This window comes from Nomia melanderi, chromosome 14 (assembly GCF_051020985.1).
Source record: "Nomia melanderi isolate GNS246 chromosome 14, iyNomMela1, whole genome shotgun sequence".
Lineage (NCBI taxonomy): Eukaryota > Metazoa > Arthropoda > Insecta > Hymenoptera > Halictidae > Nomia > Nomia melanderi.
The window spans coordinates 11,543,805-11,571,649 of NC_135012.1; the positions used below are offsets into that span (position 1 = coordinate 11,543,805).

At 34.7% G+C, this 27,845-nt stretch overlaps 5 protein-coding genes across 12 annotated transcripts; 3 read left to right on the forward strand and 2 right to left on the reverse strand.

Moving 5' to 3' along the window:
* The first annotated feature begins 61 nt into the window (after window positions 1-61).
* On the forward strand, window positions 62-3,551 carry LOC116428985 (regulation of nuclear pre-mRNA domain-containing protein 1B). 3 transcript variants are annotated; one of them, XM_076373683.1, is made up of 6 exons: window positions 193-340; window positions 864-921; window positions 1,012-1,316; window positions 1,401-1,535; window positions 1,997-2,272; window positions 2,381-3,551. In XM_076373683.1, the coding sequence occupies exons 3-6, from the start codon at window positions 1,032-1,034 to the stop codon at window positions 2,528-2,530; spliced, it is 846 nt and encodes a 281-aa protein (XP_076229798.1). In that variant the 5' UTR covers window positions 193-340; window positions 864-921; window positions 1,012-1,031; the 3' UTR covers window positions 2,531-3,551. The 3 variants fall into 3 exon arrangements, with proteins under 3 accessions (XP_031837155.1, XP_076229798.1, XP_031837156.1); XM_031981295.2 differs by lacking the exon at window positions 864-921 and having other exon boundaries at window positions 62-340; XM_031981296.2 differs by lacking the exon at window positions 864-921 and having other exon boundaries at window positions 214-356.
* Window positions 3,552-3,726: 175 nt separating this feature from the next.
* On the reverse strand, window positions 3,727-5,749 carry Cnep1r2 (CTD nuclear envelope phosphatase 1 regulatory subunit 2). Of its 3 annotated transcripts, XM_031981262.2 has the most exons (4): window positions 5,270-5,747; window positions 5,054-5,125; window positions 4,710-4,844; window positions 3,730-4,622 (listed from the first exon to the last, which is right to left on the reverse strand). In XM_031981262.2, the coding sequence occupies exons 1-4, from the start codon at window positions 5,295-5,297 to the stop codon at window positions 4,465-4,467; spliced, it is 393 nt and encodes a 130-aa protein (XP_031837122.1). In that variant the 5' UTR covers window positions 5,298-5,747; the 3' UTR covers window positions 3,730-4,464. The 3 variants fall into 3 exon arrangements, with proteins under 3 accessions (XP_031837125.1, XP_031837124.1, XP_031837122.1); XM_031981265.2 differs by lacking the exon at window positions 5,054-5,125 and having other exon boundaries at window positions 3,727-4,622; window positions 5,270-5,749; XM_031981264.2 differs by lacking the exon at window positions 5,270-5,747 and having other exon boundaries at window positions 3,727-4,622; window positions 4,925-5,072.
* Window positions 5,750-6,412: 663 nt separating this feature from the next.
* On the forward strand, window positions 6,413-14,871 carry LOC116428973 (uncharacterized). Of its 4 annotated transcripts, none has more exons than XM_076373725.1 (12): window positions 6,419-6,935; window positions 7,033-7,134; window positions 7,476-7,545; window positions 8,979-9,255; window positions 10,737-10,932; window positions 11,221-11,447; window positions 11,591-11,880; window positions 12,122-12,865; window positions 13,612-13,716; window positions 13,785-13,886; window positions 14,031-14,340; window positions 14,733-14,871. In XM_076373725.1, the coding sequence occupies exons 2-12, from the start codon at window positions 7,077-7,079 to the stop codon at window positions 14,805-14,807; spliced, it is 2,454 nt and encodes an 817-aa protein (XP_076229840.1). In that variant the 5' UTR covers window positions 6,419-6,935; window positions 7,033-7,076; the 3' UTR covers window positions 14,808-14,871. The 4 variants fall into 4 exon arrangements, with proteins under 4 accessions (XP_076229842.1, XP_076229840.1, XP_031837121.2 ...); XM_031981261.2 differs by having other exon boundaries at window positions 6,419-6,931; XM_076373726.1 differs by lacking the exon at window positions 6,419-6,935 and having other exon boundaries at window positions 7,090-7,134; window positions 8,987-9,255.
* A 118-nt stretch (window positions 14,872-14,989) lies between these two features.
* Window positions 14,990-17,245, forward strand: LOC116429022 (uncharacterized). The gene is made up of 3 exons (XM_031981384.2): window positions 14,990-15,136; window positions 15,700-15,921; window positions 16,586-17,245. The coding sequence occupies exons 1-3, from the start codon at window positions 14,990-14,992 to the stop codon at window positions 17,066-17,068; spliced, it is 852 nt and encodes a 283-aa protein (XP_031837244.1). The 3' UTR covers window positions 17,069-17,245.
* Window positions 17,246-19,504: 2,259 nt separating this feature from the next.
* LOC116429069 (uncharacterized) lies at window positions 19,505-27,625 on the reverse strand. Its single transcript, XM_031981498.2, has 5 exons — window positions 27,236-27,625; window positions 26,529-26,805; window positions 26,169-26,455; window positions 25,849-26,083; window positions 19,505-25,762 (listed from the first exon to the last, which is right to left on the reverse strand). The coding sequence occupies exons 1-5, from the start codon at window positions 27,422-27,424 to the stop codon at window positions 25,701-25,703; spliced, it is 1,050 nt and encodes a 349-aa protein (XP_031837358.1). The 5' UTR covers window positions 27,425-27,625; the 3' UTR covers window positions 19,505-25,700.
* Between the last annotated feature and the right edge of the window lie 220 nt (window positions 27,626-27,845).

Sequence of the window (27,845 nt, forward strand, 5' to 3'; positions counted from 1 at the left end):
TGGGATGTATTTACAAAAGATGGCGCGCGTAGACCAAATGACGAAAATAATATGCAGTAAAACGCAACGTTTTATATGCCGTTCGTGTTTGTATTTCAGCTGTTGAGTCGTACACTTGTGCGGCTCGTAAGTTGGAGTACGGAGGGTTTTATATATTGGTTACTGACGAAATAACGTTAGAATTTAGAAATGACAGGGTTTACAGAAAGTGCACTTGTGAAAAGATTAATGGACTTAAATCCTTCTCAACAGAGCATTCAAACACTTTCTCTTTGGTTAATTCATCACAGAAAACATCATCCGACCATCGTGAAGGTCTGGTTCAAAGAGATGTGTAAAGGTACGTGAAGATCATCGTAAGTACACGTCTACTTACGAATATAATACCCAAGATTATCTATTTTAAATACTATTTGATTATAATATTTTTTTAAAAGGCATTCGAAGTAAAATAATTTTGGAACAACGTTTGTCTAAATTTCTAGGTTAGCTCTTAAGTTAATTCTTTTCTACGTAATTACAAACATATTTTTCATGGTTGTGTGTCAACTGTAAAATTACATTTGTTTTATGAATAGACACTTATCGAAATTAGAATATATCGTATTGTACGTTAAATTACAATTAAAAATTTGCAATTGATTAGTAACATATCTTAATACATAATTATAACATGTTTTTGTTTATGTAAATGATTATTGCAATATTTACTAATTATTTAAAGTATCTTTGTCATCTTTTATGATTAATTTCTTTGTGAAATAAAAACAAATAATTGTTTTCCAATTTCTTGTAATTTGTGTAATTCAAACAAGTTTATTATTGCGTATTTTTATTATAGATTATTATAAATTGAATTTCAGCATAAATAAACTGAAAATCAGTTTACATTAAAAACTTCTTAAAATATAATATATTAAGGTAGTACATTTTTCTTCATTACATTGTAAATTGTATTTATGTTTACTTTATCATTTTATTAAATATTATTCTTATAAATATATTTTTCAGTGAAGGATAATCGCAAGTTAATGTTCATGTATCTGGCAAATGATGTTATTCAGAATAGTAAAAAAAAGGGACCAGAATTTGGGAAAGAATTCGAAACAGTGTTACCAAAAGCATTTGAACATATGAAAGGCTTTGATGAAAAGACAAGGGAAAGGTTAAACAGATTACTTCAAATTTGGGAAGAAAGAGGTGTATATGATAAGGCACAAATTGCAGAATTCAAGACTGCTTTCACAGATACCTCAAAAGATCCAGGAACACCACCTCCAAAAAAGAAACTTAAAAATGACATAGAGAAAATAAAGGTAATGTAAAACCTATTATGCAGACAAATTAAAAATTTTATGGACATCAGCATCTGTACTTAAACATAAATATTAATTTTACAGAAAGAGAAAAAGGAGAGAAAGAAATCAGAGACTGAAGTTGAAGTAGATGGAACCAAAGAGCTACACGTTACATTAAGTCCACGTACTCCTGCTGGAGATCCACCAGAAACAGAGGAACTCATCAAGGCATTAATGGTTAATACCACTTATAAAAAGAACAAACATTCGGAATATGTATCGTTAGCAATAAACTATCTTATATATAGAAAAATATATGTTGAATCCATAAGGCATATTGGCAAGCACATTTACAGTTTGATACACCATCCCCAATTGTGATTTTATTCTATTTATGATCATCAGTTTTATTCTTACTTCGCTACAAATGTATTTTTCTTATTTTACTTAACAATTATAATGTTTCTTTAGTAGTAAAATTGTTATATTAATTTTATTTTAAAGTAATAATGTGTAACTAACTTACCGTTTTATAAATAATGATTATTCTTATTTCATTAAATCTATATTTTTATAAAATTAAGGTTGCATTGTTCCAATCGAAGTTTTACATACATGGGTCATGTAAAAATTAGAAATAAGTGCCTCAAACGTAAAATAGTTGAAGGCAATTACTAAAATAGCCTTCTCCATTTCAGGATTTGGAAAATACAGCATCCTCGGATGCTGGTGTTAGAGAACGTATTGCATCTTTGCCACCAGAAGTTTCTGAAGTTTCGCTTCTTGCAAATTTAGCTGACAGAGCAGCTGCGGATCAATTAAGTGTTGCTGTAAATGAAGCAGCTGCATTGTTAGCAGATTACAATGGACGTTTACAAGCAGAAATGGAGGACAGGAGGAGATTACTTACTATGCTTAGAGACTATACTTTAGCGCAAAGACAATTACTCCAACAAGCGCAAGCAACTTTAGAAGTATGATTATAAATATATCTGTACAATAATGCCATATTGTTCCTTGATAAAAATTATATAAGTGTGATTTGAAATTCATAAATTAATTTGTTAACTATATTGTTACAGGACTATAAAGAAAAACTGAAAAAGGTGTGTGCGGTTCGATCAGAAGTAAAGTCACATATTTCTAATCTTCCTGATTTAACACAATTACCTGATGTTACGGGTGGTTTGGCACCTCTTCCTTCAGCTGGTGATTTATTTTCTATGCACTAGCACGTGAGTTTGAAGAGCACGATCATTGAATTATCATTGAGTTCCATGCATAGACAGATACAACCATGCTATGTTAGCTTGGTCTTTGTGATGAAATGTATCTTACACAATGACTTTCTACTTTTCAATATTTAATATATTGAATATTGATAACACTTCTCGTATCTAATTACAAAGCATGAAAAGGAGAAGTACCGATGAATAAACATACTGTGGAATCATTTTGCAAAACATTTTATTAATAAGCAGAAGTAAACAATTATGCAAAATTTCAAAATATGGAAAACAACAATGCCAGTAACTCTTACAGATATTATATTTTAATTAAAGATTAGCCACAACTTGATACCTTTAGTTCCATAATATAAAAGTAATTAATTAAATGTATATTCATTTTTATAAGTCAAGCCTTAAAAAGGGAAAAATATTGAATAAATTTTGGTACTATCTTATTTTGTACTAGCAAATGAAACTATTTAATGGATTAAATACTTTCTAAATATAGTACTCATATATTGAAACTATTATAAACTGCAAACATGTAATAAGTTTTAATAAACGAATCGTTTTTTTTCCAAAGTGATGTAAATTGACATATTTATCAAAAGAGTTACTAATGAAAACACCGATACCTTATGATGCAAAACTCGCAAAAATAGAGAGAATATGTATACGTATACAAAATAACAAATGTATACAATAAAAATGTGTATACAGTTAGAAATACCCACATACTGGAAATTACCCAACTATTGCTGACCAGCAGTATTTAGAATATTGCACTTATATTTGGTAATTATCCCTTCTGTATATATACAGATACTGTAGGTAATATAACATTGGGACTGAGAAATACATCATAAAACATAATGCTGCAGTTAATTTTGGATAAATACTGGTCCGCGTAAGTAAATAATATGAAATATGTAATATTATACGAAATAAATCGCGTGATTGTGCGTTGCGGAAATTGTAATAATATGCAAAATATTAATATGAATAAATGTTTTGATCGTTATAATTCGTATTTTTCATTCAAAACTATCGCATGCTTCAAAATTTAGATTTCGAATTTATTTATACCTTAATATTTATTTTTTCTTTTTTATATCTTGTACAATTCAAAGAATTGTATACGGATAATTAACTGTCAATGAAATAAAGTCAATATTGAAATATTTTAACCAAAATTTTATATAATTAACGTTATTTATTTGAAATAATTCCCTGTACACTTATTTAATTCATACAATTATCGTTTATAGGGGTGCAATATTGGTATCATTAAGACATTTTAGTAATATTACATTTATAATACATTTTTATATATGTAACTTAAAATAATCGAATGATAATATCTTACAAAAATTTTGATTTGTGTTAACTCTTGGCAAGTACCTCTGGCAGGAGTTATATTGTACATTTATTTAATTGGAGGTTAACTATTATTTGTCCCAATATGCTATGCATACACTTGTAGGTTTTTGTATTACAATATATACAATAAATAATGTTCGCAAAACACACTCGCAACTAGAAATTATACAATTTAGGATATCATAATATTACTGCATATACATACAATGTAATATACAATGAATAGCTATTGCATTACTATTGCTTCAAAATTTTCTATAATGATCCTAATTATTGACATTGTTTTATAAATGATTATTATATTATTTGGTAGATGTTTACACATCACTTAATTTTAAAGAGTGAAGTAAATATATAAGAAATGTATAACTTTAAGCATGTAATAATCTTCAATTACATCTTATTGTTGTTGAAATTCAGTTGTTAAAATTAAATATTTTTTAGTACTACATCAGTATCAAAATTGCTTCATATATACATTCTTCGTGGGCACCCTGCATAGTAATTTAGGAATAAATGAACACTTTAGGAATTAACTAAATTTTATACATTCTTCTTTAAGTTTCGTGTGGATGTGGTGGTCTTGTTGGTTTGAGAATTAGTTTTCCTGTATCATCACAACTCATATTAAAATCACCAAGAACGCTTCTAGCTCTTTGAGTTATAATACTTGGTGCTATTACGCGTCTGTGAACTCCCATCATAAATAATATCACTGCAACAAATTAAATTTGTTTTCTATACCTTTATATATCACTGAATATAATAATGTCCATAATAATCTAGCATCTAAAAGACTTACCTAAAATAACACTGGCAATTGCAAAGAACGGATGATTACACAGACTTTGAGTAAATGATACAGCAGATGTATTAGGATCTGTCAACCAATGCCACGCACCAACAGCAGTACAGACAGAAATAAAACCCAGAAGTACTAAAAAAAAATATAATACTAAATGTACAATGATTATAAAAACATATTAAATTACCTTATGCAGTATTAAAATTCTTTACAAATTTGTGCGAGAAAAAAGCAATGAATAAACATCACAAATATAATAAAGCTTCTTGTTGTTGTTCCAAAATATATTTAGAATGAACAATGTTTAAACGTAACACGTACGGAACAAGAGAAAAACCTACTTCTCCACCGCAAAGTAGCCGGTTGTAAACTTGAAATCACTTCGGTAAGTCGTCTTTCAAATGCTTTTAAATCTGAAATAGTCGTTAAAGAAGATAAAAATAACCTCAATGAGTGTTCACTTATTGCCGCGTATGTTGTTACTTTGTGATTTCACGTCTTTCTATTAAACATCATAAATTAATTTAATGCTGACATCGATGAATACTTATTTTTACCTTCACAAACAGTTTGATCTAAAGACATTTTTATTGATTTTGCATATCTATGTGATCAAAATTCGTTACAAAATAAACAATTCCGGTTGTGTCAAGATCGCATCATTCACGCCACTCTTGTTACGGGAATGAATTATCAAATGCACTTGTCATCAATATTAGTTTCGATAATTTTAAATTATCGCAAAAATATTGATAAGAAATGGTATACATTTGTTAGCATATACATAAAACATCGTCCATATTATTTTTATCTATTTTTTAATTTATCTGTAATACTTTTCTCTGCATAATCGTTGCGTGACATTTTCGTGTAATGAACATAAATAAAATACAGTTAGTGGTATAAAATCTATTTGGTTAAATTTTTTTGTTGTGAACGTAATTATCTATTGAATTTTACCACCTACGAGATATAAGAATAGACTAAACACTTTATAGATTTTCGTGGCCCAAGTCAGACTACCTTACCGACCTGGAAATGCACGGTTAATTACACGACTTAAAATCTGTAATACTAATTCAGTAGCAGCTTGAGCGTTTTGCTATGGATGGTGCCACCAGTTAAGTGGTAAAATTATTTTACTTAATAAATGATTCTTATCGTTACATGTATTGCATCTTTTGGCAAAAATGGCACATTTATAATTATTTATAATTATACTAGAACTTTTTGGCGTAGACCGCATAGTTTTTAAAATGATGTCACAGCAACATTAAATAAGTATAATTAATACTTATATGTAACTAAAATTTTAAAACAAAAATCTAACGGTTTAGGCAATTCATTTTTAGATAAAACACCATTTGAGCATAAATAATGTAATTAATAAAGGAACTACAATAAAACAGATCAAATTATTTAAGATTTACAAGATGACACTGTAAAAGATATTTTACTTAACACTGAAAAAAACTTCTTTCATTCTTCTATAAATTCAAACTAGACGCTTTCTAGGCGATTAGAACCCTTTCTAGTTCTACATCGGGACTAATCCATTTAATTTTAATTAATGTATTTTTATACACAATCTCACAATTCTTAAAAAGCATCCGAATATTATCAAATATTCCATGTAAAATACTAAAACAACATATCAAAACAGTTGATAAATGAATCGAGTCTCGGAACGAAGAATCCTTCGAACCTCGGACCGTATAGGGTGAAGCCAACTTAAAAATAAAGTCCGCAAATCGCGCAGCACATGTAACTCGTATAAATAGAAACGCCACAGTTTTGTCTCCGCGATTGCGATCAGATGCGAGCATTCCATCGTCGGAGATGCGATCTCTGACCGCGAAACGGATGGCTGGAGGTCATTATCCCTTATCTTTCCCGTCTGGTCAATATTATCGACCCTGACAGCCGGTGCAAGAGTTCCGTGGTTGATTCACGATTGTTCCCATAGAAACGTAACTCGCGATCGAATCGCGGCCGCGCGTACCTTGCCTTTGATAGGGACATGTGTGCAGGAACCCGGGCGAACCTTGTCCGGTCTTGCGGGTCTACCGCAGTAGTCTCAAATATTGACACGACCTACGATGAACCCGGGCATCGTCTTCTGATGCCCAACGGTTCCGAGCCTAGCCGAAAGTTCGCGCCGGAAGTTGTAACGGTCCGGAAGATCGAACGTTCACCGTCGGCCGAGGCTGAAGCGGCATGTAGGTAAAACCGACGTGTCATCGATGTCGCGGAGGCTGGATGATGTAGGTTGTTTCTTTTCTTTTCCCGTGTCTTTCGTTCCGCCGTGAAACGTTGTCAGCCGCGTGAGATTCCTTTACCGTGCGGAAACGCGTCGCGCGAAGGATGATCGGAAGGACAACCCTGGTGGAGCAAAAGAGGATACAATGGGCGAGAGAGAGAGGTAAGTTTCCGAGTTTCGAAGTCGTTCGCATAGAAGCCTACGTAAATGTTCCCTCGGATGGTGGTTGTGGCAATCTGTTGAATTTCGTGCGCTGTAAATCGTGATCGGCCGCCTCGTAACTTCTGCCCTTTGCGAGACTCAGATATCAGTAGACACGGAACTTTGAATACCGATACTGTTTCGATACAAGAGGTCGCGCGATAAATGTATGTAAGGATGAGTGATCGATCAGGATTAAAATAACGTGATTCCAATTGCGTATTAGATTTTATGCGGTGAAGTTTGTTAGAAGTAGAACGATATTGTGCATGGTACGTTAATAATTTGTACGAATACTGTAGAAGAAATGGCGCGACTCGGCGGAAGTTGGGGATTTTTGAAAAATAACAGCAATATCAACGGCAACTTCCGGTGAGTATGTATTAGAACAGATAATACGGAAGAAATATCGTGTTCTATTTATTTTTTTTCGTGATAAAGAGTACACTTGAAATAGATGTTATTGATTTCTACTTTTTAAATGTTAAATGATCATTTACTTATTCTAATGTTCGATTACTTGGACTCTGCTGTAAAATAATGCAGCCGAATTCAGAGGACTATTGATATTTGGTTGAATATGTTTTATTAAAGTTTATCGCGATTTATAAAATAAGTAAAAAGTTTTCCACGTGTATACAATAAAGTATAAAGAAACATTCGCAGACGATTGATAGTTTACATTACCGTTTACAATTATTCAAACAACTCTGCACGCTTTATGACAACTTTTAGCATTCGAGCTTAAGAAATTTTAAAATAAATCGATAATGAAAACTTTCTATTTATTCTTTTGCATGGAATAATAAAATTTCTATTACAATTCTTTTACAAGCATCAGCTGAATCTAGAAATTCGTGATGAACATTCTTTATATCAATGTGAATACAGTCCATTTTATAATCATGTAGTACTAAAGAATGGAATAAAATGACGACAAATTTTCTGCTATTATAATTTCTTATTGCAAGTAGAAACGGCGAGCATTGATCAGACGTACCAGCGAATCGTACTCAACGCTTTATCCGTTTCTCAATTATTAAGTCAACTGAAATATACTCTGTATATACACGATTAACATATAAATTCTGTTGTTCGTTAATGGAAGTATGTTTTAATAATATTTATTTATTTAGTTCAGGCTTCTGACATTTTTGATCCGCAATTCAATTTAAACGCGGGTTTTCCTCTTCCAGAAAATTGAACTTCAATATTTGTGAAACACGTGTGCTAGTGAAAGCAATTATGCTAATATCTTTGTTCGATGCATACTGTTTCTATTTATTGCAAGCACAAATGATGAACGAATGCATAATGCATCGGTAAACGTCCCAACCCGTTTCATTTCTTTTTCTTTACGGCGACGCTTCGTAAGGGAAAACGTTGCTTTGCATTTTCGATTTGTTTTTACATTAGTAACTCCCGTATACCTGACTATGACGTTATTCCAGTCGCTTTTAGTACGCCGTAAATTCAAGCTCCGACTGTCGGATTTTCTAACCTTTCTAACGGTAGTACCAATGTTAAACTTCGGCCAATTAACTTCCAATAACGAGTACAATTAAAATCGAATTCTATTATTTCGAAAACATGTTGTCGGCTGCCGAACGTCAAAAGGAATTCATAAAGTTAACGGGCGTTGTTTGAACAGTTGTTAGCGGTACTGTATCTGCATGCCGGACATAATCAGCCGGAAACGGTTAATGAGCGTATTCGAAAGGAGTCCGCGAGGTTTATCGATTCGCTGAATAAATGAAAAGCCTCGACCCTCTGTACGATTCGTAATGAAACGCGTAACGCAACAGCTATCCAGGTGGTGCAAGAATGTCCTTGGCGGAAGCGAAGGACAGGCAAGCGTCCTCAAAACCTTTTCGTGCCGGCGGCCATTACGGAAGCACCGTCAGCCTCAAGAGTCTCGCGACCGAGAGTTCCGGAAACGGCACCACGAGCCTAAAGTGTCTCGACTGCAATGGTGGTAGCTTGATAAATCTGCACGAGCAACCGGATGTGTCGCAAATCAGGCACAGAAGTCCGAGCCTGCCGCCGATTTACAGCAAGGAGCAGCAACAATATCTATCTCAGGTCTGTCAGCGAGAAACGTTCGAGACTAATCTTCGTTACGAAAATATCCCATTTTACGTGGGCTGTTTTTATTAGGAGATTTTTTATTAGGAAGGGTCTTTTTTTACAAAAGTTTATTTATAAAATGTATACCGGATAATATGTACTGAAGTGAGTGAATTATTAAATCTTTGTCGTACAATATCAAGTCAGACTTACGAGGAAGTTTTGTAATTATAAGTTTTGGAAGTTTTGGAAGTTTTGGAAATTACAAAAATTAAACGTCATTCGATTGTTTAAGGTTCAGATTGAATAATAGTTATCTAATAATAGTTATCTTGTATTATATACTATATTATTTTTATAATAATATATATATAACTATATTATTTTTTGTTATTATACAAGATAACTATTATTAGATAACTATTATAGTTACAAGATAACTATTATTCAATTTGAACCCAAAACAATCGAAAACTATTTTCTATGAAATATAATGGCAATAATAATTTATTACTCTAACGAAGGATCTGTAACCGTAATGGATTACGAGTTAACATCACGAGCACACGTGTAATTTTCAACTGAATTATTTCACTCGACGGTAGAATAATAAATGAAAACGAGTTTTTAATTGACATTCGAAGACTACGTTGAAAGCTATACTTACGTGTCTACGTCTCATTCGTAAGGGGGAAAGCAAAAGTAAGGCAGTCTGGCAAATCGATTCTTATCGTAGAGTTCAGTCACCCCTCGTCTATCGGTTATATATATGTATCGTATGTATCCGAAAGTTGTGCTGACCGAGTACCTAGGAAAAGGCTCGAATTATCAAGCTACATCAAGATTTAAACTGATATCGAGTGCCACGTAACTCTGAATAAATTAAACATCACGTGAGCTACAATAACACAAACACAAAATCTTTCACCACTCTTTATGCCTTATTTCCGAAAAGTGTTCCATGCCTTTTACTTTTCACTCGCACCCATTTTAAAGCATCAGTTAACACAGTGTTCCTTGTTCCTACAAACCAACGATTTATCACATGAAACAATAAAGATAAACAAAATGGTCAGTTTTAACGAGTCGCTCCGTATATTCTACAAACGTATGTATCATCTTATTTTAGAAAGCCTTCTGAAACGCGTGTAAAGTTTACTGCCTTTTTTAGGAGGTGCATATTTTAGTGCTTCAAATAAGGTCAGCTTCCTTATATAAAGTCGCCTCGCGTTAGACGTATTTATAAAGGATTCCATGCTAAAATTAGAAGGCTGAAATGCCAATATTAAAAGTCAATATAAACGTTGTCACGGTTTGTCGCTCCTGCCTCGAACTGGCACAGCAATCGTACGCGATATACAGTTTTATAGCGGAGGAAGGAGGATTCGAAGATTGATGGAAGGCATAAAATGGCTGTTAGGTCACGCAACACTCTTTTTACCTTTCCGGCGAGGATAAATCACGTCTCTCCTTGTTTCCCTTCTCCTTTTTTGTAGAGTCAGAAACGAGACTTCGGCGTTGAGGGACTGCGTTATCAAACGGGGAAGCTTCAACGGCAACAACATCATCGATCTTACAACCGCTACGAGAATTCTGAGAAAGATCGGTGCGGCCTGCAGAACGAAGAACGCGGGGGGGAGACCTCCGGTTACGCCAGCGACTCCATAGATGCACCTGTATCGGCTACGGGAAGTAAGAAAATATTGTTTACTCGTTAAAGGTACAGCGAGCACTCAGTAGAATGAAAGCCATAGCAATGGCTACTCGTTTTATGCTCTTGATGTTATTAAAAATGAATTTCAATACTAACTGGTTAATACTAATATTTATTATATTTTTATATTAATATAATATTATATAAACTAATCAATATTAATATTTACATAGTTACATATTTCATTCAGAAATGAATTTTATTCTGGATCGAGTATTATATACAGTTCTTTCACGTATTTCATTTCACCTTTCATTTAACATCAGCAATGTTGCCCGACTGTAAACGACCAGAAAGAGATATGACGGAGAAAACTTGGCAGAATCCTTACTACACCACACCCGAGAGTTCGTTACCACCGTCGAGGAGATTATCTGATGGTAGGATAGGCGAACTGAACAGGCCAAGGTGGGGCAGTGTCTGGGGTCAGGAAACCACACGAGGAGATCCACCCCCGCCTTCTTGGCTCTCGAGATTAGGACACTCCAGTCAAGTACGAACTCAAACATGGTATCCAATTAGGGTGCTCGTGTATATTTTATTACTGTGCCGAACTTTTCAGACGAAAACAATCGATTATCATTTATTTTTATTTTATACGATATAATTTACAATTGTTCATTCACATTCGTCTAGGTGCTGGTCATCAACCACGACAGTGCAAGCAGTTCGGACAGTTCGACGGTGGTCACGACCGCGTCCGAGAACAATAAAACTTACCTTCGCGGTCAGAACATACCTGTGGACGCGGCCATTCTTCAAGAACGCGAGGTGAAGAGGCAGAAAGCGCTGGAGCTGCAAAACGCGATTAAGATGCAGCTCGAAGAGAAAGATAGGCAGAGGAAGGAAGAGAAGGAGAGGAGGCTGAGAGAGGAACGCTTGGAGGAAGAACGGATCAAACTTGAAAGGGAGAAGGAACAGAAAAGGTATTCTACAAGAATGATAATTAAACATCCTAGAATTTTCCCTTTTCTTACTTATTCACCGGAACACCCTACGCACTAATATTATAGTGATCCCGGATGAGCCCCCAAGTTTATAGTGGGGCTACTATTATAGATATCGAAAATGTGGATCTTCAGTAAAAAGAGAATCAGGAAACAATATATATGTATTTAATGAAAATATGAAATAGGATTTACCGTTCAATGATAACTTTCCCATTAGATTCGAGGAGGAGCAAAGGAAACTGAAGGAGCGGGAAGCCGCGAAGTTCAGACAGGCCGAGGCGATGCGCGAGGTGCTGGAGGCCGCGGAGCGTTTGGCCAAGGAGCAGAAGAAGAATCGTCGCAAACGCGAGGAATCGGACGACGAGACTGTTGTCTCTTCCAGAAACATCGAGTCGAACGGTCGCAACGACCAGCTGGATAGCTGTCCAAGCGACAGGACCCAACGGAATTCGACGCATAGCGCTAATGCTCAAGACACCGAGAAAAAGGACACGTCCAGTGATAAAGAAAGCAACGAAGGAAGAGTGCAGGACATTTCGGAGAAATCGGTGACAGAAAGGAATGACGCGAGGCCGGTTCAAGTTCCTATTAGCAAAGAGGTAGCTATCGTGCTGAGCGGCAGGCTGGAGGACACCGAGTTGCTGAACAAGGCTAACCTGCAACTGGTGAATCTGGTGTTGACTCCGACGCCCAGAACTCTGGAGAACGGCAATCTGCTCGCGGGCTTGAACAGCCTCGTGCACGGCATGGGGACCGCCAGGATCCCGTCGACGATCGTGGAGAACAGATTGCTCACGCCTAGCAAATACAGAGCGATGAACGGCCGAGATTTCGGCACGCAGACCGACATTGAGAACGATCTTCAAGATTCCCGCGAGGATCTGCGGGACGTGACCACGAGGAATGTCACTATGAAGGACTGCAAGGACGCGACGAATGCTAGTAAAAGGGACATTGAAAAGTGAGTCGTAATATGATGCATTGAATCGCTTCAAACGTTGAGGAATCGTAGAGGATATTATTCTTCTGTCTTGCCAATAGAAGTGGTAATTATTGTTTCATTTCGTTCTGCGAATCTCGATTTTTCATTGCACGCTCACTCGAGGGGACGGTTACTTTGCATCGCTGTGAATTCTTTCAAGCACAATTCCGTATTTAGTCACACGCATAGAATATTTTTTATTATTGTTTACTAGACGCTTTTATACAGTTTAACGAAAAACTACTGTAGTAGTGAGACTTTGCGAATTTGTGAAGTAGCCAAAAGGGAAATTTATATTTTTGTTCTTTTAGATAATTCAAAATTCAGAATTGATCTTTTTGGGATACAATGCTTAGGCAAATATTTATCTAGAGACATGTCTAAATTGAGTAAATAGTTTTGTGTCTGGAGCGATACTTAAAACAGTATTAAAATATGTCCTATTATTTTGACTTATGGCTGCTTCATGCATCTATGTTTTAGCAATAATAATGTACGCTTCACGTATGTTTGCTGTGCAACAATGAGACAAGGTTTTTAAGCGGTTTCAAAGTTCGCAAAAAATAGTCGTTTTAATCTGTATTGTTCGAAATACATGAGAATTATGTATTAATTAAAGTAACAGTGAATTGTCTTATCTTATTGTCCGTTGTAAATACCCGAGGTCTCTCAAGTGGCGTTTTCTAAGTTTTATTGTAACCAACGTTCCTTTAATAATTTCGAAGGTCCACGAATGTCGGTTCAACGGAAGTGCCTGTTAAGTCTCACCCTCGATCGAAATCTCAACCTAGAACGTCTATTAACTCTAGACCACAGTGGAATGCCAATAGGTAACGTTCTACATTTCCAACGTGTATTTTACCTATTAATATCAAACGTGACAAGTGTTATTTTTCAGGCCGGGAACTCGATATCGAACTCAGAGCGAGAAGGATCCTCATTATCAACGACGGTTGCGAATGAGGAGACGTCAAGTTGAATCGAGCGATGAAAGATCCAGGTATTATAATTATTTTTATCTTTTATATTATACCGTATATTCGAATAAAATATAAATAAATAGAATTTTTCGTTGAAAGAAATATGTAGGTACATTCACAGTGGAGATATCGATGACGAAAATTGTCTATAACATTTTCAACAGGTCACCGTCTCCGGACAGAAGGAAACTGATAAACGTAAAATCGAAGATACGTTCCATAAATCGGCAGAAAGCTAAAATCGACAGCTACGACGCAGACCTCTCGATGGACAGTTTGAATTCCATCATACCTTTGCGAACCGATAAAAACGGGAGAATAACGATCGAGGACAACAGATGCGAACGAAACGATAAAGCAAGAACCACGAACGACCGCGTTAACGAGACTGATAATGTCGGACAATCGGAGCATGAAAATTCCAACGTCTGGTGCGGACAAGAAATTCTGTCCAAGTTGAACACTTTGAAAAATGTATTTATCGTAAAATGTACATGATCGTCTCATTAAACAACGCTACTCTTTATACTTCTTTTATTTCTAGTAATTCAGATAAACTTTGTTTAATTTGAAATGTTTTTCTTTCGTTATCCATAGAATTTCATTTGCAATGAAATTTTTATTACATGGTTGGAAATGGAAAAATGGAACGTTCGAAGTACTTAGAATTTCTTAATGTAAATTCAGTTTGTAAAGCTGAAACGAAACTACTCGTAGTTTGGCACTCAAAGAGTTAAGCTCGCATAAAAAGGCGTTGGTTCTCTTGATTTTAAAGCATAAAAGAAGTATAAAGAAAATTGGATTGTTTATGGGACAACGCGATACGACATCGTCTTTATCTCGTCTGAAATGAAAATGTTTTTCAGGGGTTGCTGATGAAGCAATTAGAATGGAACTCTGAGAGATGCCTGGTCTCTCCCGCTGCGTCCGAGATCTTTTAACGATGACCATACGATCGCGTTGTTTTGCACACTTTCGTTTTCTTTCGTTCCGTTTTTAGTAGAAAGTACGATTGTGCCGCGAGAGAGAAAGAGAGAAAGAGAGCGTGAAATGAGCCGGGAACGGGGACTTGCGTTTCGAGGAATGAGGGCTGAAAGTTTTTCTTGGATTGCAGATGTAAATAATGGCCTTTGAGTTGGAGGATCTCTTGAAAGAGGATAAAAAAGATGCAAATTTATTGCCCGACCTAAGTAAAGCGACCTGTCAGTCTCAAGAGGAGTTCCGACGACTGCTGGAGAACTGCCCCGAATTTAAAATTAAGCCGGAAAAGGTTTGAATGACGCAGTTGGTACTCGAAAATTCGGATTCCGCGCACGATAACGCACTCGTTAATTTAAAGTTAGCACCAAGTAGGGCAATTCAGCGTGTTAATACTGGAACTACCATATCCATCGAAATAACGGCTACCGATTCTGTCATTTTGCAATCACTGACATTTTTAAAGTTTCAAATGTCCGGAATGATTCTAAAAATAAATAGTTTCATTTGAATGCTATAATAAACATCCGAAGAAATCGATTAAAATGTATTTTTACTGTTTTTACTTTTTAAATGCTCGGCAGTTTTAGTGTTAATTTAATGTAATTCGAATTGTCTTATAAAACACACATATCGCATATAAAATATTTCGCATAAATTAGTATCTTGCTTTTATTCGTTAATTCTTCATAACTGTGGAATATATAAATATTTTGTAAATTTAAACTTCACATGTTTGACGTGCAGTTATTATACACTGTTATAATATCCGAATGTTTTTTTAAATTATTAAAGAATATCTTTACCGTTGTTTCTTTTTGTTGTATCGTTGCTAAATCAAAATTGTAAATATAGGTGAAAAAGGATGACGCAAAGGTGCGCGACAAGGAATTTTCTTGGAAGCCGACTAAAAAAGAATTGAAAGCGTTCGGGAAGGAATGGAACTATGGAAATCCCATACCACCGGATATGAGAGATTTGAACCTTCGTGAACTGCAACAGGTGGCCATCGACTGGAGAATGTTAACGCCCATTAGGCCCAAGCAGCGTCAGGACGAAGAAATGTTTTCCAGATTGGTATTCGGATTATGAATTGCCTTATACATTGTATATTTCTAAAATCAAAATCGACCATTTTCACTTGGCATTTATTTAGATTATTCCAAATAAAGTGGCAAGTTTCAGGAACGAAACCCTAGTATTCTTGCACAAAATAATTTTTCTAATTACTTCAGAAGACAGTTATCCAAATGAAAATAATATATGTTTATAATTGATTTAATGATATTAACACACGATATTCATAACCGACGTTTCTATGCTTGAAAACAATTACAATAAGAAAACTTCTGTCGAATAAAAATAGCATCATAAATAACTAAATAATACTGTGACTTAACAACTATCGCTTCGTATTATCAACGATTAATTCTAATACCGATTGTCTTTGTTATCAAAGAATAAGTAATATTATAACATTCTGAATTTTCGTAGCGGTCAACGTGTTTGGTAGAATCTCACTTACATTGTTAACCCTTTGAGTGCTGTGGGAAAAAGATTCCGAATTAGAAATTCACAATTTTTCCCCTGCTGAAAATCGAGGCGACGTTGGAGAAGGGAATTAGCTCCGAACACTCGTCTACATAAATAAATAACTTGCAAACATATTCGTCGCGAGTATTCGATAACACCTTACATCGCGACACTCTATTTAGAAAGTTCGCACCCTCTCGTCTTTCAGGTGGAAATGGGAAAAATGGAAGCGAAAACGATCGCCAGGGAGCGTCGGTCGACGACCAGTCCCATCAGGCGAAGCAAGAATCGAGCCGGCATAATAGAAGGCAGCGTGAAGATCTGCTCGGAGTGCGGAGAAGAGTTTTGCTTCGGCGAGTTCTGCGGCGACGTCCTCTACGACTCGTTCATAAGAGTCACCGTCACCGTTCAACAGCCGAAGGTGAAAGTGTCCGCCGACACCGAGGCGATAATCGCCAATTTGGATCGCAAGAAGAAGCGCAAGAAGAAGAAACGAATGAAAAGTAAAAGCAGAACGCCCAGGAAAACCGTCAGGCTGTTGATCCGCAGCAAGGGGAAGAAATCCGTGAGCAACGATCTGGACAGAAGGAGCAGCAACGATCAGATCGACAGGAGTGCGCGCGATTCGAAGACGATCAAACCGTTTAAAAGAAAGTGCAGCAAGTATGCCAAGAAAGGGTTCCGAAAATAATGATATCGCAGGAAGTTTCGTATACATTATATTCATTAGAAATAAAGTACTTATAAAATGTTAGGTAATGTTTTTATAAAATTGATTTGAACGTACGATTGTATTCGATGGCAGATGTTTAAGTAGATGTATCAATAGAATCGTTGAAATAAAATGTGTATGTACGTGTACATCGGATTTGTTACGAACGTGTGGATATTTTTTTCACGCGAGTTTCCGTTGCTGAGAAAAAGAATCGTTTAAGTATTTACTGTATGATGTTATTAATTATTTAATCGGTGTGTAATCTATATAAAAAGTTTCATTTGAAAATTTCATTACATACAAAATTTCATTTTAAACTTTCATTATATGAAAAATTTCATTTTAAACTTTCATTATATGAAAAATTTCATTTTAAACTTTCATTACATGAAAAATTTCATTTTAAACTTTCATTACAGGAAAAATTTCATCGCAAACTATTACTTTATTCGCACACTAAGATTCACGTAAAAATTTGTACCATGAATTTCGTTAGCTCGAGAATTTCTACCGAAGAATGCTCGAGATTCAAGATCAAAATGGAGGCATTATTCGAGTAAACGGATTGACCCCTTGCTCTACAATAACGCGTCAAACTGGTAGTGAAGATTTCAAACCGAATTCAACAAGCATGAATATTAGTCGATTCTTTTACATTCACGTTATACGTTATTCTTAATAAATTATTAACGACAAAGTTGCATCGGTCATAGTTGAAAGATAAACCGTAGTGCAAGGGGTTAACGATGTCATTTCCCATCCGCGAAACGGAAATCAACGAGAACGATGAGGAACAATCGACGAGAAAGTAAAATGAAAAAGGAAACGAAGTTGTGTATGCTTTATTATTTGTCTATATTCTGTGGTCCCTTGAAACATGTTCTATTTTCGAAATCGTTAGCGCGGGAAAGAAGCGTTCTTTGTACAATATTTCGAATTTCCAATGACAATTCAGTATGTACAAAACGGCGTGGCGTAGCAGGCGGGCGCATTGAATGGTTACAATTGGATGCTGGAAAAATATAATTTTTATTCATTTAGCTGTCTTTCTTTCTCTCACTCTCCGTTTACCTTGTGATCCATCCCGTTTATCTCGTATATCTCCCACAAAAGTATCGCAACGAAAGTCGTTCATGAAAGGAGAAACGTTCCGTTGATCGGACAACTTTGATTCTCGTCGAGCTCGTGATACTTTTCAATCCGTTCGAAAAATAAATTTAGAATCTTTCTTCCAATAACACGCAGCCTTTGGGAACAGAATATTTCTCTTTCCAATTGTTGGATGTATTTTCCGTAAACCTCAAAGGAAAATTTCACTTACATTAATTTCTCACTCTCGCACAATCTCTCTCTCAAACTCTCGACGCGGCTTAACATTAGATCGTACATTATTAATATTAGAACTGACCGAAGTACACGCATTTACACGAGCATGTTCATACAGATTACATTAATGCTTATTAGTACGATACATTCCTCGCGTATCGTTGCAGTAGCTACAAAATCTCTGAATAAATAAAATAGATCGTGAAGTATACCATTTTTGCCAAGTTTCCTCTCCGCTTCGTTTCGTTCGTGTACGATCGATATTTCAATTGTGATCAGAACCCTATAGTATCACAATCACTCTTGCTTCGTCGATATTGCATGCGTTAGGCCAGTGAAATTCAAATTGGTGTCAGTTTTGTTTCTCGATCAAATGTGTCGGTCATCCGCGACGTAAAAGGAAAGATTTTCGAGGAAAGTACATAGAAACATTGGCGAAGCAATGTTTCGCCTTAAAAGGAACAGAAATTTGACAGAAAAATTAGCTGATTCTTCTGGGATTCTTTACAAACGTGTACAGCTACAAAATCGGACTTCTATCGAAATTCCCTTGTGAGATAATATTCATTATAGCCTAGAGAAGATAATATAGCTGTTCAAGGTCACTGGAATATTTCTTCGTCCCTTCCCTATTTCGTTGCCATCATCGTGCTACAGTTTATGTGTTAACACTATCGCAACCAGTGATTGTAGGCTGTATCTAAACCAGCAGATCGTGTTCAACGTCTACAATCTAAAATTATCATGGACATAAGCTTCAAAATGAAGAAAGGCCTACTGGAAAATATTCTGCTGTAGAATTTTTATTTGGAGAATCAGTTTCAGATTTAACACGTTTGCTACCAGCGTTCGTTTCGGCGACGATCTTCTCAATTGCAATATTCTATTCGGTTCAACAAATAAACGAAATACTAGAAAACTGAAACTGAAACGAGTTTTATTAATAATTATATAATAATTTAATTTCTTTTGTATGAAATATGGAATTGCGACCGTTACGAATATGCGACGTTGATAGCGAACGTATGAGATATAGTACTCCATCGGATTGTAGAAGTGTTGAAGATCACAGGAAACAAACTCTGATTTAAATTAATATCATCAACCAGTCGAATTTTGATTTAATTATAGAATTCCGTGATAGTTTTATAATAATTTATACCCATATATATAGTTGCTCGATAAATCAATTGCGTATAAATGTTATTCAAAATAAACGCACCCTCGAAATTTGGGAATAAATTTCCACGTTTTTTGCAATAATTCAAGTGTCACGCGAGTTAGAAAAATATTACATATAAAAATATGATAATAGTAAATACATTTAGTCCACGTTACTCGGCTCAGATAATTCCGACTGTTAATGTATCCCAATAATTCTTCGATATATTCTATTCGTCGATAGAAACATTTACTACACTGAATATTCGATTATACAATGTTTATCATTCAAAGGTATTGGTTGCGGAGATCTACAAATCATTAGACTCGTGGTTCTTTCAGAAAAATATTATATTAATTCGATATCGTAGACGTCATTCTCGTTTCGACGAATCGGAGATTCGTGAAGATTTGATTAGATGATCCTTTTATTAGGTCCTTTTAGTAAATGATATTATAAAAATATGTATCATATGTAACATACGAATTCACATTGATTTCTTAAAATAAAGTATCGCGTAAAGAAAATATTTTTATTCTTCCCTCTTTTTACGATTTGAGTCTAATAATCTGCACGTTCTTGTACGTTCAGTTTTTCACGATTTAGCTCAAATCTTCGCTTAAACTAAAAAAGATCAATGTTAGTTTAGGTGCTATTCAATATTAAGTAAATACACGAAATGATTATCACTTAACTCTCGCGAGGTAACGCCCGAGTCCGTTTGGATCCGGATTTTCGAAAGAATCAGATTTCGAGAGAAATATTCATGAGAGTCCAAACGGACCCGGACACCGTCGTACCCCGAGAATTAACTAAAGCTCGCACGTATAGGAATAACATAAAGTGCAATCGAGTCTATTATATATTAACTCTTTACAGCTCGCTAGTGTACATCGTACACCAATAACATCGAAGGAACCGGCCCTGTCTCGATGGTTCCAAATGTCCTCGATTTTTAATTCCCAAATAAACAATTCAACCTCTTACTTATTTGATTCGAAAAATACAAAAAATCAGTTTAAAAGATACAAAGTGACAACTCATTTGCAACAAAAGGTACCGAACTCGGGAATTAAAAAAATTATGAAACTGTGTGAATAGAGTAGGTCAAGCCTAATATTTTGCAATTTTTTAAAATTTATTTAAAATTTTATTTTATATTTTATAGACGTTAAAGAACTATTTTTCGTTGAAACTTTTTTCGCTCTGACCGTTTCCAAGGTAATCCACGGGGAAGAAAAAAACATAAGGGGTGGTTTCACCCCTTCAAAGTGAAATCAGACAGGAAAAAAAATCGCAATGCATTAGGCTTCATAACTGTTTTAATTCCAGAGTTTGGTACCTTTTCTCGATAATTCCTAATCGACAACGTTTAATAAAAAAATAATTAATTTCGTGTTCTAAAAATGTTCTCTTACAAACGATTAAACCAATAGCATTTTACACAAGCTGTGGATCGAAACTGAGAATAAGCTTCGAAACTTAAAGAACTTCTTTCGCCACGTATTGTCTTCCAAAAATATATACGGCCACCAAGCTATAAACAGCGTTGCTTTAGAACGCGCGAAATACAGGGGACGCCGACATTAGTCCCCTAAAAGTCAATGCCATTGGTAACGCGAGATCCGTTTCTCAAGTTTCCGTAGAGAAAACAACTGTACGAGTCGGTTGTATCTTGTTCAGGGTGGACAACCACCACCGACTTACACCTGTTCACTTCGGGAATGAAAGATTTACGAGGCACGTTCACAAATTACCCCGTGGAGACTGAAGATGAACGAGTCGGACGTGTCAGTTTCACAGCTTAGCGTCATAAAACAGTACGCGTGTACGGTACACGTAAACACGTACATATATATACACGTGGGAATTGTCGCGAAATTAAATTCGTAACGTAGAAGATATTATGAAACGTTTACTGCAAAAATACGATCTCAATTCAAAATTACAGCTTCCTTCATGTTAACGCAACAACATTCTTGCTTTGATATTTTCTTACACTTTCACACAGGGACGCGCGAAAAGCTTCATTCGATTGGAACGTGCTACAGATTTTGTTTTGAAAATATAAAAAACAAGCAACATGAAGGACGAGTCGACTTCTATAGATGCAATCCGTTTCTGTCGTTTACACAACACCGTTTGGTAGCATCGGATAAACCCTGTTGTATCGGATTCCTCGAAAATCAATTTAAAATTACGAGACACCCTATTTGCGCCAGCACAGAACGTATTATATATGTAACTCTTATAATAATATACTCCTTAATACTCCGATTACGATAGATTCTCACAGTTAGACTCCTTGATGATTCACAGTACTCCGTCCCTCCCTATAAACGCGATTATTTCTTTCGATTTTCGTATCACGTTTCTAACATCCAATATCGATAGCAGGAACAGAAAAGATACAAATCGTTAGCCAATCAAACGATAATCATATCCACTGTTCTCTAATCATACCGTCCAGAATTGTACAAAGTCAACAGACTGTACAGATAACGTCTATAAAGAGGGACTACTGTAGTATAATACACAAATTATGAGTACGTTGCCTCTTCGTAACAGAAAGCTATAAATTTAAGTCTATTATAACTATAAATATTCGAGAAATGAAAGTCAAGTATTGTTTCGTACTGAAAATAATTATTGTACAAGATTTACCTCCAACAGAGAGCAGAATATAGTTTTTTGGCACGAGAAGGGGGCACAATCGATGCAAGCACTCGTGCTTCGTTTAATTTTACGTAATAACATTCCAACGTTTCGCACTACTTGTAGGATCGAAGCCAAGTTGAAATTCACAATTCGGTAAAGAAACTCCATTTCGGGCGTCGGCATTTTTTAACGCTAGAACTACCAGATGGGTCGAAATCAGCCGTTCCTGATTTCTTCTTTTACAATTACTGAAAAGATGCAGATAGTTCTTTGAGAAACGATTAAAAAAGAGATATAAGTGAATTGAAATTTTAATAAATGCACTTATAGCTTCCAAAAAGAAACTTTAAAAGGTTAGCTTATGTGCTCGGTAGTTCTAGCGTTGACAGAGATATATTTAAATAATTATCCGAGAAAACGAGACTTGTACTCGTGTGTCGCAAACGTTGTAAGTTAAACGTCTGTGAAAATAGATCAAGGATGAAAGTACAAAATATTTAATGGCTATTTCAAGCAGACATCTTTTCATTTCCTTTTTATAGGTAAAAGCTATAAACGATAGTATCGTTTAACAATACTATTTTACAATGTTCATGTAATTCTCGGCTATAGATATAGCATATACTTATCACAATATTCCGTACGCCGTACAACCCACGTAATCTTCCTTTTCTCTTCTCATTAAATATACGTACTATATTTTTACATACTAACATATAACGCTACTTCAATGAAATCGTTTCGAAAGAACGATTCGTAGCAAATTTTTCTACATCAACTGTTACAACGACGTATGTATGCACGCGTAATAAACACACCTATGAACTATCCTCAGTTTCCATACCGATTTTTTTTTTCACTTTTTTTGCTATTCTATCTGGTTTTTTTGCTTTTTCTTTTATGGGGACAGAAGCTTGAGGAGCTCGGGACGTAACATTCAATTTTAATATGATCAACTGTTATCTTCGAGATCTAATTTTTCTTTCAAGATAGTACTGCTCGCAATGTTGCAACTCTTGCATTTTCACATGTAACGTTACAATATACATGTGCATATGTGTATGTATATGTATATGTATATGGTAACTGCTGAACAATCGCTGTTACATTTGAGAGACAATTTTTTAACTTTTGACTATGTACTATGCATGGCGTAAAATGTGAACGGCTTGATCGAATTGTTTGTGAAAACAACTAATGAACAGCAAAATAATATTGATCGTTTAATCCATATTTCACTTCCAAGATCTTCTAAGCTTCATTGAAATCATTCTTAGAGATAAAATGATAACACTGACAAAACTCAATATGTATTTCAACATACAGAATAAAGCCCTTGAAATGATTATTTTCATTCGTACTAACGTTATTATTAAAGAAACTAAACAAGTGATGTAATACGTAATGGTAAAATTTTCAATGAATATTTTAAGAGATAAAACAGACGTTCTAACAATTTCTACCTTACGAACGGTAAATTTTATCTTGAAAAATTGGATACTGTATTCTCGTAATATTATAAAAAGAACTAACAGTAGGTAAATCTTATTTCAATATTGACGGTGATGATCGAAAACTAGTTACAAAAGGCTGAATTATCGATCAGTGAAATAATTAGTGAAATAATCATAGTGTCTATTGCTGTTTGTAATCATGCCAGCACTTACAAAGCGACTATATGGAAAAAATACTCATTTAATGCTAAGCTTGAGCTGTTATATAGGTTTGCAAATCACGAAAACGTGTTTGCAAAGATGCAAATATATTGTAAATTATCAACTGTTAGCGAAACTCAGGAAATGTTAGATTACGTCATTGGATTATACTAAAGCTATTCGAATATGGCTACAGCATAAACAGATAAAAATTTTAATACGACGTTACTACAAAACGGAAGCAAATCGAACATGTTATAAGACATTTTGCGTTTTATTTGAGCTTTTTTATCATCTTTTAAAACGTTTTTGTATATGTTTGGAACACACTGTATAATATTATCGTCTCTACCTTCAGTCTTAATCTGTGAAATCAATACTATTTACTCGGTTCATACTGCGTCTGTAGTTTTCTTAAAAAACACTTTATATAAGCATAATTTATTATTATGGAATGATAAATTTTAATCTTGAAATCTTTAAAACGTGACATAGGAAAAAAATAAAAACATATGTTTTAAATTTTAGTACTTAATAACACATTTGTACTTCTTCGAAAAATGTAAGCTTCATCTATCACATTTTATTTCGAAAACAATATTGATAAGAATCAAGGTGGTTATTTCAAGTGCTTTACCCTGTATACAACCAGGTGCTTCGAAAGTCAACTTATGATTCATTGTAAATAAGCGATTTATTCAATATAAAAGTACTCTGAAAATCATTTATGACACTCTTTTTTTAATATTTATGTACAAAAAAACTAAAAGCTTGAAGTATTTTTTAAATTATGTTAATATATTCTTTGGGTCGAATTTAATTAGTTGTATATATAATAATGACTTTCGTCGCACCTCAATTTATCTTGTTTTACAACTTGGCACAAATTCCGTCAGATTTGCATATTCTTATAAATACATTATACCGACCTTTAAAATTCATTACTGATGTACTTACCACAATAAAGTATTACCTATGGTTCATAGTTACAAAGCATATAATTTTGGATCTATATGCTGAAGTAAATTACTCACTACCAGATATAAGAAAATATTTTTTTTTTTATATTTTGAAAAAGACATGTACATCAGTAATGCAAACTTTTCCTCGTGTAGAGATTGTCCTGCATTTTACTATTTTGGGATATATCTCATACTTTCTAAGGTTTAGCTTTCAACCATCCGCAGTACATTTATATAATTTAAATTAATTATAACGAGTAATATAAAGACAATGTGCTATGCGTTAGGATAGAAAATCAAAACTAACCTAACAAAACATTCACTTTAAGATTTCTGGATAAAACGTAAAAGACATAAGTACCATCTTGTTAACAATGTAAGTTTAATATGAAGTTCTTATAAATATATGTACTATATATATATCTGTAAATTATACAATACTAATGCATCGATAGACATATGAAGATTTTTGAAAGAGTAACGTGTTTACAGTAATTATTTTATAGAGAAAACTATGACTTATGCCTCTTTCGTTAAATGCAAGGCAGCTTTGTTAAAGCAGACCATCAGTATGTTAAAAAAATCAATAATACATAAAGATTTTTTCTTCATACATTCACTTATGGACCTACAGTCATGAAGTCTATAAAACATAACCCATCGAACAACCTAGCCCAACTGGCATTATGTACAAGGGAAAGGAACAATTTGGTCAGGTGGTTGATTCGTAAGTCACTTAAAACGCACCTGATAAGTCCGAAATGACAAATGTCGTTTGGACTAAGCAGGATTCTCACACTATTCCTCTTCACAAGGAATATAATTCTCATTATATTTAAATACTCTCAGTTATCTTTGCGAGCTTTCTTTTTACTTTTCTTTTGTGGTTTAGCTTCTGTCCAAATGTCTGCAAAAGATGTAAAAAAGAGCACTTATAAACTTTCATCTGAAAATTTACATTATAACTGCTATATTATAAAAAAATATAATTACCTCCTAATTCATCAAATACAGCACCACTTTTTGTTTGTGTTTGCATAACATTGGAATTTTTTTGTTCAACGCTATCAGAAACTTTTTCTGCATTCTCTTCATTTTTTTGTGTCTTTTGTTCCTGAAGTTTATCATCCACTTTTGGAATAGTTGAAGGTGCATTTTCACTTTCAGAAACTTTCTTATTTTTTTTAGACTTTGCAGTTTTCTTTTCTTCTTTTTCTACTTTTTCAATCTTAAACAAAAATTGAGATGAATTATTTAAATGTAAAAAACATTCCACATATATGTTTTTAGAAATTTCATGTTTTTTAAAATACCTTGGGTTGTTCCTCTTTCTTTTGATCTTCAGTTTCCTTGGCTACCTCCTCATTAGAAATGGGAATAAGAACTACATCTTTTTTTTCCTTCTCCTTTAATTCATTATTCTCAGTTTCCTTGGCAACTTTGTCTTTAATTTCAATTTTTTCAGGTTCTTTTTGTTTAGCTACAACTTCATTAATCAAATCAGCTTTTTTAACATTTTTCTTATTCTTCTTTGAAGGAGATTCTTCTTCTTTCTTCTTATTCTTCTTATCCTTCCTAGAGTATGCTTGCTCCCAATCTCCTATATTTAAAATATAGAATAAATATAACTTCATAATCGTGAAATAAATAATAAGAATTAAATGAAAAATTACCCTCATCAAAATCTACTGGCTTCTCTAGGAACAAATTCTTCAAATTCTTCTTATTTTTTGCTTGTTCAACTTTGTTTTCCTTGCCTGTCTTTGTAACAACTTGATCCTTATCTTTCTTACTTGATGTAATCTTATTATCTTCTTGTTTTTGTTCTTTCAATTTTCCATCAACATCGTCAACCTTAGAAGTAGTCTTCTTTGCATTTTCTGCTTTTGCTGCCACAGTTTTTTTAACAGGACTTGCTTTTTCAGTCGAAACTTGACCATTAGCAGATCTCTAAAAAATAATTAATTATATTTATATATTATCTTTTCAGAAATTTCTGACACAACACTTTTCTCAGATTTGATTTTTTATAAATTAACATACACACAGTAAACATTCTAATCAGATGGAATCATTAAATATCCATGAATAAACGTGTCGCGAAAAGGAACCAGAAATATTCACAGGGAAGTGCAAGGGAAACAACTATTTCCACTTTAAACGACGAGTACACAATTAATTCATCTTTTATGCATCGAGAACGAACTTTAACCAGGGAGACCAGCTGATTATCAACAATGTGTGCGTGTACATCACTAGTCGCGAACAAGCAACCATATGGAGAGTGAACGATAGATATGCATTATAGGATCTGCATTGTTAGTTAATTGAAAAAATTGGATTTACTATTTGAATTGCTCGCTTCTTATACTGTGCTAACCTTTTCTTTGATCTTGCTGCGTTTCTTGTTGGCAAATTTCCGGTCCACGTCGGAACTCACTGAGAGCTGTGCGAAAGGTGGTTGCTCGGCCTTTTTGAAACCAAAGACGAAGACGAGGATTGCAAATAGGAGCACGACACCCACAGGTAACGCATATTGCGAGTGCTGAAGTAGCAGGTTGACGTCCATGGTAATACAAGAGACGTGTTAACGTGTGTGAGACCGACGACGGAAATGAGGGACGGCAATGGAGTGACGGCGACAGCACATACGGTTACAACTCGACGGTGATCGGTGAACCGGACGCTCAACGCACACGGTAAGGACTACAGATCTTTGGAACTCAAAACATTGCGCTCTAGCGGAAGGTTCACGAATTACCGACTGCCAGGCGGGCGCCGATCTCCGCTGACGCGGCTATGACATGCCACTAAATGAGTCAAAGGAGATTCCATTTTACACATTTATGAAAAGGGTATAGCCGAATAAGCAGGGGTAAAAATGCCACCAAACTAAATCGACCTTCGCATATACCATTTGATAAATCTCTCGAAGAAATCACTTTGCACCAAGTTTTAAGCCCCTACTTCTATCATTAGGGTAGTTACAA